The sequence below is a fragment of the Vairimorpha ceranae genome (assembly GCF_000988165.1).
Source record: "Vairimorpha ceranae strain PA08 1199 chromosome Unknown NODE_131, whole genome shotgun sequence".
Classification (NCBI taxonomy): domain Eukaryota; kingdom Fungi; phylum Microsporidia; family Nosematidae; genus Vairimorpha; species Vairimorpha ceranae.
The window spans coordinates 1-8,085 of record NW_020169426.1 but is presented as its reverse complement, the minus strand read 5'-3'; the positions used below and the strand labels follow the sequence as shown (position 1 = coordinate 8,085).

The following is an 8,085-nucleotide window of genomic DNA, read 5'->3' as shown; positions in this document are numbered from 1 at the left end:
TTGAACTCAAAACAGAAAGAAAAGTTTTAAAAAAGATTTTGGAAATTAGTAAGAAAAAGTGGAGAGGGGAAGAAATTGATGAAGAAAGTAAAAATTTTATAGAATTATATAAAGATGTTAAATATATTAAAAGATTGATAATTTAAAGATTAATCAAATAATGTACATTTTAGGATGTGTAGGATATTAAGATTTTATAGTATTTATATGAACAATATATTATTTAGTAAAACGAAATAAAGATTTTAATATTTATTTTTAACTAAAATCTACAGCGATTAATTTAAGGTTAACTTTTGATTTTTACAATCTTGTTAAAAAAGAAGATAGACTTAGTCAATGAATTTCATATTTATAAAAAGATTTTTTTAATTAGATAATAATTATTAGATGCATGATTTTATATAAAAATGATATTTTGGGTTTTAATTAAAATTTTGGTTTTACGTAAATTTATTACATTGTGACTGGTTAACTTAATTTAAATATTTGAATTAATTGAAAAAATATTTTATGTACTAGTAATAGTATTGGCAGGTTGCTTGTCTGTGTACAGAATGTTCTCTGCCACATTTACTTCTTAATAGAAAAAGATTCGGTTAGCATTCAAATGTCATTTATTAAATATCTGCTAAGACAAATTACTATTAGGAGAATTTAGGTGACTAGAGTTCCTATTCTGCATTTGTTTTTGATAATTTCCACCCTGGAGAAAATTAAGGGTTTTCAAAAAAATTTTATTTATAATAAAATTTTTTAGAAAAAGGAGGGAATATTTTATCTAGTAATTAATACCACAATACTTTTACAGATATTTATATGAAAAAAATAAAAATATGCGGTTTTATATATCGCTTATAATATGTTTTATGTTTAATCTCCATTTATATTTCAATCCATAATATTTTATATGCTTTACAAAATATCTTTGTAAGAATTAATATAGCGTTGTAATAATAAATGATAATTATTTATATCTTTGAAATTTTATTTTGTTTGAAAAATATATTTTTCATAATTAAAAAAATAATTATTTACAAATGAAATACATCTTTTAATTAATTTTATTTACAATTTAATAGTAAATATAACAACTTAAAAATATTGCAAAAGCTTACATAATGTTTTTAAAAATATTAATTTGTTTTTGTTTGCGTCATAAATAATTTAAATTCTTTACCCATTGTATGATTTTTGTATTTTTTTATATTGTGCTAAGCACAATTTTAAATGGTGATGAAGAAGTGGGGACAGTACAATTACACAATTCTTCTTGTTTACGACGGGCGAAGAATGAACGACTGATCAATATTTACGATTACAAAGGTGGTCTTGATATTCAAAATAATATGTATGATGAGATAATTACGTTGGAATCATCTGAGGATAATAAAGCAACATTTGTGATTGATCAAAATGTTAAATCTAGGTTTTGTTTACATTGCGAAAAATATAAGACGTTTTATATTATTGGTTTGTTTTGTTTATCAATGGTTTGTGTTATTGCAGGATTTGTCGGTACTATTTTTTTCATTCGTATTAAATAAAAGTTTTTACTAAAAGTTTTAAAATTGTTATTATTATTTAAAAAAATAGTACTGTAACTAAGTGTGTCTTCGCCTTACTTTATATTAAAATAATAATTGTTTCAAGTATTTGTGTATAATATGAGATATTTGGATCATTTTAAAATGTTTATATTCGGTAGCGGAATTAAAAATAGAATTTCTTTTTTTCTAGATTTACCTTTTTATTCATATATAATTAAGATTAAATTTGTATGTTTTTAAATAAACTTCATTTGTGTTTTTATGTTTCATTTTTAATATTAAATCAAGTAGCCATGTGATTATAATAAAAATTAATTTTAGATGGAAATAAAAATTAAATTTTTTTAAATAGCTTGTATGACCCTTTCTCGCTCAAATTATTGCTTCATTTTTTTTTAATTTTAATACCAATTTTAACACAGTTCTTTAGGTATCTTATCCCATTCTTTTAATACAGCAATTTTTAATTCTTGAATATTTTTATACCGCCTGGCACTAACATTTTCGTTTAAAACATATCATAGATTTTTGATTAAATTTATATCGTGTGGTTGTGGTGATCATTCAATCAATTTTGTTTTTTAATCTTTAGAACTTCTTTGTAGCTTAAATATTTGCTTTGGATCATTATCTGTTAAAAATTTTAAATTAAAACCTACTGCACTTTAAATTACTCATCACTAAGAATTGTTGTATATTTTAAACTATTCATTTTACCTTTAATTATGTGAATATTTTTACAACTGCTTTTTACAAAACCAATCTATAAACCATGATTAAATCCCCACAGCGCTTAAATGTAGGGTTTAAATTTTTCATATCGTGCTAAACCATCTTTCCGGCGACAATTATTGTCCTATCTAACACAAACAGTGATATTTTAGATTCATCACACTATATAATCTTAAAAAGTAATTTTCAACTTTGTAATACCATTTAGCTGCTAGTTTTAATCTAACTTAAACATCTTTTTTGATAAAACTGATTTACATTTTCTCCTTCTGCCTTTATAGCCCAAACCAACTAGTTTTTTACAAATGGTTCTGGCACTTATACTTTTTTTCTGAGTTTAAAAACTTTTCCGCTAGTTTAATTGAACATTTTAAAGATCTTTTTTTATCTTCTTGTCAAGCTACAAAGTTTTTTGTTGTTACACTCAGGAGAGTTATAGAATAAAAAGATTTCTGGAATTCTTCTTTGGCATTCTTCTCGAACTTTTACTCTATTTATATTTATTTCTAAAACATGTTTAGACTTTCAAACATTATCATGTTTCAGCGTTGAAGTCTTGATTGGTTTCACATCGACTTCAAGACCATGTCATTTAATAAAAATTTCCTACTTGATCCCTTAGTTTAAATAACTATTTCTTTTATTTTATAATCTGTTATGATTTGAAAGACATATGAAAAATATAAATTAAATTCTTCAGTAATTTTTTTGATTCTTTTCAACTTCATATCCAGCCATAACTATGAACTTAAGCAAAAGCTTATTCTTCAACATAAAAACTATAAAACTTTTTAATTCTTATGTTGAAGAAAAATTTAAAATTCTATCTTCTATTTTCTTGTAAAACCAATTTTTTAAAATTATGCAAATAAAAATCATCTTTCATTTATTTAAACCTGCTAACCTTATTAAAAACATTTTTATGCCGTAAATCAATCTTTTTAGAAGTGTAATTATTAATATTTTAAGAAATGCAATTATTGGTTTGATCATATCTTTGCTTAAAAAAATTTTTATTTTTTTTTCTGCTGTTGTATATTATCGATCAAATAACAATCAACACATACAATATAGATAGAAAAATTATAGTTTAATTTTGACCCTTTTTTTAAAATTTTATAAAAATATTTTTTTATGAGTGATAATATTATGTTAATTTTATTTATTGTGCAAATTACTATTCATTTGATTTCTTTTAAGTTTTTTTAGTAGTCAAATTCTAAAATTTTAGGCATTGTAGAATTTTTCAATGTAAAAAAAGAAGAATTTCAAAATCAACACAAAAAGATTTGCTACAACGATTTACTCTTTACATGTAAAAAAGAAAGCACATAAGCTAACAATAATATAATTGCTTTTTTAACCGGAGTTACTTAAGCTAGTAAAATTATATTTAAAGATAAAGTGAAAAACGTTTGAGCACATAATAATTATTTGGAAGATCTTATACAATCTATTATAAGGTTAAGATTGATGGGTTTATCGCGCCGATCTTATTAAGTTTTTAAAATCAATAAATTTATGTTTTCTAGTGATAATTTTCACAAAAACAATAATAATTTTTTTTTTGTTTATTTCTTACAAATTAAACAAGCATATTACTATTGCTAACCTTGTCCCGAGCATTAAAATCTTCTTTACATAGCCTATCAATTTTTCTCTTCTTTTATGATTTTTTTCTACATTTTTTTTTCACAATAATTTAATTTAGGTCTTTAAAAATTTTGATGGTTTATTAATTAACTATTGGTTGATTTAGACGTTTCAATATAAATATCTTAAATATTTTTCGTGTATGTTATTGTAATACTGTTTAAGGCCAAGAGAACACTTTGTTGCTCTTTTGTTGTACCATAACTGTCTTTAATAGTTTTTTTTACAATAGAAATTTCCTGTTAGGTTTACTTTAAATATAAAAAAATCACAGTTTTTTATTAAAAATTTGTCAGTAAATATTTTTTTTGATCATTGTATTATAAATTCAAACATCCTTCAATTTTACTGTTATTTCATCTTATTTAATATTTTTTGCCCCTCGAATGATCAACAAGCTTAGAAAAAAAAGAGAATATTTGTTAAAAAAAGAAGAGGAATACAAAAATAAAGAAATTGAAAATAAAAAAATGAGATTACAGAGCCATTTGGATGATACTAGTAAATTAAGTTATGATCTAAGAAAAGAAGGAAAAGGCTTGCTAGATGAACTTATTTATGACTACAAAGAAGAAGAAATTATTTTATATCCTAAAATATTGGTAACTACCAGTAAAAAACCGAGTAGTAAATTACTTGAATTTTCGAAACACATGTCATTAATTTTTAACGGTCTTTTTTTTATGCGGGGAAGATGTACAAAAGAAGAATTAAGTAATATTATGCATAAGAATGGTTATACATCTCTTATACTTATTTATGAAAATAAAGGGACACCATCTTCTCTTACAATATCCAATTTTCCATTTGGCAATACATTTAAATTTAGTATACATGGATATAATAGATGTAAAACAGTTAATTTAGGAGAACACTGCCATTTGGTCTGTGACAGAATTAATTCTGAACTTAAAGATTTATTTGGTAAGATGCTACCTAAAAATTCTAAGAGTAGACGGGTTCTATCACTTAGTAATGTAAATGACAAGATAGGATTTAGGCATTATATTATTGTTAAGAATAAGCGGGTGGAATTGAAACAGGATTTGATGATCGATTTAAAACTGTACGAGATACGTAAAGGTACTTTTGAACAGGAAGGGGAAATTGTCTGGATTTATAAGCCATTTGTCAATTCTGGTAAATCTAATATTTACAACAAGGTAGAAGATAGTGATGTAGAATAACTAATTTAAATAAAATATAGTGATTATAACAGTTTACTATTAAATATTATTTAATCTTATAATATTAATTAATTGCCATTGTAAAACGTTTAAACTACGTATTGTATCAAAAATTCTGCAAAGTCATATTTCTCAGCAAGACTTAAAAGTTCAGTGTTCGCTGCATAATAAGATCCCTTACAAAACATACAACTTCTTTCAGGAACGCTTACGTCTATACTATCCACATTTAATTCTTCCATAAGTTCAGCAATCCTTTTAAATCCTTCATAAATCTCATTCATTCTAGCAAAACCCTCTTCAGTAGATTTTCCTTTAAAATTTTTAATAATTATACGGGTCATTACTGACCACATACTTTCTGTTACATACAAATCTTGTGGCCCTTCAAGTGTTCTTTTTAAAGACGCAATATCACCCTTAAGTACTGCAAATTTACGTTTAACGTCTTTTAAGAAATATTTTTTATCGCATAAACAGGTAAGAAGATGAATCCAAACTAACATCTAAGGGAGACAAAAAAAAAATAATTTATAGTAAAAAATTTAATAAAAATTATAAAAGAATATTAAAATGTTTTCAATATAATATAATACAAATTTAAATTTTCAGTAAACATCATGTCAATTTTTAATTTATATGCTCCGTAAAAGGCCTATTAGAAAATCAACCAAATTTAAGAAATTAAAAAATAATTTTAATCAATAAATAATTTATATATTAATATAAGATTGTCAATTTACAATTATTTTAAATTAAATTAATGTGATGTATATAGAGCTTATAAATTCAATATAACATAAACAATAAGTTAACAATTTTTTATCTATAATAAATTAATTTACACAAATACATTAGGGATGTTTCAAAATGCCCAATTTTTTTGAAATTTTAACTCCAAAAAAACAAAAAACATTTTTAAATATTTAAAAGCTAACTGAAGTCGTATGATCTTCATATATAAAATCATAATTTTTTAATTTACATTTCTTACATAACGCATTTTTTATTTCTTCTATAATTTACTCATCTCCGGCAACTATTCTATTTAAATTTGTTACATAAGGTATTTGTACATTTAAAATAATATATATGTAATATTACAGCCGTTGAAAATATTGTAAGTTAAATTTTATTTAATTATTTTCTATAGTCCCGATTAGTTAAAATATAAATTAATGTTTATAGTAAAATAAATTAAAATAATTAACATATAATAAATTATAAAACAATATAAAACGACATAAATGAAGTTTTGCCAATACATCACACATAACAAACTTCGGCTTAGATTTAAGACAGCTTTTAAATTTGTATCATACATTGTAAACCACCTGTTTAAACTAGCTAATCATTAAAAAATGTAAGTTTCGCAATTCAATCTATTGAGACATCTCGGATAGTTGTACTATTGGTTTTCTTTTCCTTATATCTTAACTTATAGCCATTAATTACTGGTATTCTATCTCCTTTCGGACCACATATACAAAGAAATTATTAATGTAGGAATTATAATTTTACAAAAAATTTAGACATTTTGAGACATCATGAAAAAAGTTATTGTCATATTTTGTTTTAAAGTAAACTTTGATAAAGATAATTAAAAGTAAAGTGTTTATTGCTATACCTTTAACCTTTTTTAAATAGAATTTTTTAGTTTTATTTTTTATTAATCATGAATATCAAAAATCATATTTTTGACATTCAATTTATCTTTAATAAAATGCACGTGGTACACCACAGTTATTATTAAAAAATGTTATATTGAGACACCAAAGAAAAAACAAACAGCAAACAAAAAACGCAAACATCCCTTAAATCGTGTTACACATTAGTATACCAATCATTCCTTGCTTGTATGAACAAGAAGATCTTTTAGAATTAGATCTACAAGGATTATGTCCATGGCCTATCTTTAGCAAGATGCTAAATGAAAACATACCTGACTAAATTCTCAGTAAAAGATCTAATTTAATCTAAGAAAATGCAAGGACATCAATAACTTGCCATATATACACCGGGTATAATATGTTTATTTTTTTTATTAGCAAAAGGTAGTTCCTGTTCTTGCTAATAAGCCTTTCCTTTTCTCGTACAAGCATGTATCGTTGTACAACCAGCTTGTCTAAAAATTCTACGCTTGCAAAAAAACCCTCCTTATTCTTAAGCAGGTCTTGGATTTATTGATATTATCAATGATCTTCTTACTTGTTCGTTCTTGTCTAAATTGCCTGTGTTAACTCAACTATTCTTCTCCAGTAGAGAGACCTTTTATCAGAAAGGGAAGGATAATCTAACAAGAAATTTTCAAGACATTCCCGTTCTCCTTCGCAAAGAAAGCAATGTCCTCGGTAGAATTTTGGGTTTTTATTGGCACTGGCTAGAGTAGAAAATCATCTCAAATTACCATTTACTTTTGTATACAACACTATACATCATTTTTCTGCAACATTAATCTTTTGTCTTCATTCTAATAAGAGATTATTTTATTTAAGTATAGCTTTTGTTTAAAATTATTTCTTATTTACCACCATATAAAGTCAAAAAATAAGCCTACCATCTTGTTGTTCGTCTTCCTTCTCGAAATTTAGCTCTCGCACCAGGCTTGCTTCAGAGCTTTGGCGGTTAGCTATTGGTGGGCTTTTTAAGGTCATTTTGAAGATTTTTGTTTGTATATATTTCTCACTTAGCCCCTCTAGCTTAACTTTATTCGTGTATAGAGACGGTAAAGGGTTGTTACAATAACATATCCATATCGTTACATACTGATATAAAATAAAATAAAAAGTTTATTATAAATAAAATAAAAGTTTATTGTTAAAAAAATAAAAAACAGCAACAGAAGAAAAACCACCAGGCCACCAAAAACTCCACTGTAAAAACAAAACATCAATATTCCGCTTAAAAGCCAACATACCATTACGGCCTTGCTTATAGGAGAAAAGAGCGTTCCCTTAGGATAC

General features: G+C 24.6%; 4 protein-coding genes across 4 annotated transcripts; 3 read left to right on the top strand and 1 right to left on the bottom strand.

The window, feature by feature from the left end:
• On the top strand, positions 1 to 146 carry AAJ76_1310008083 (hypothetical protein; the record flags this gene model as incomplete). Its single annotated transcript, XM_024473975.1, has 1 exon — positions 1 to 146. A coding segment is annotated over one exon (146 nt), but the record flags the coding sequence as incomplete, so codon positions are not given.
• Positions 147 to 1,187: 1,041 nt separating this feature from the next.
• On the top strand, positions 1,188 to 1,547 carry AAJ76_1310006898 (hypothetical protein; the record flags this gene model as incomplete). Its single annotated transcript, XM_024473974.1, has 1 exon — positions 1,188 to 1,547. One exon carries the CDS (start codon positions 1,188 to 1,190, stop codon positions 1,545 to 1,547), a length of 360 nt encoding a protein of 119 aa, XP_024329787.1.
• A 2,774-nt stretch (positions 1,548 to 4,321) lies between these two features.
• On the top strand, positions 4,322 to 5,122 carry AAJ76_1310003764 (brix-domain-containing protein; the record flags this gene model as incomplete). The annotated part of the gene is made up of 1 exon (XM_024473973.1): positions 4,322 to 5,122. One exon carries the CDS (start codon positions 4,322 to 4,324, stop codon positions 5,120 to 5,122), a length of 801 nt encoding a protein of 266 aa, XP_024329786.1.
• Positions 5,123 to 5,211: 89 nt separating this feature from the next.
• Positions 5,212 to 5,628, bottom strand: AAJ76_1310002458 (hypothetical protein; the record flags this gene model as incomplete). The annotated part of the gene is made up of 1 exon (XM_024473972.1): positions 5,212 to 5,628. The coding sequence occupies one exon, from the start codon at positions 5,626 to 5,628 to the stop codon at positions 5,212 to 5,214; it is 417 nt and encodes a 138-aa protein (XP_024329785.1).
• Positions 5,629 to 8,085: the final 2,457 nt, after the last annotated feature.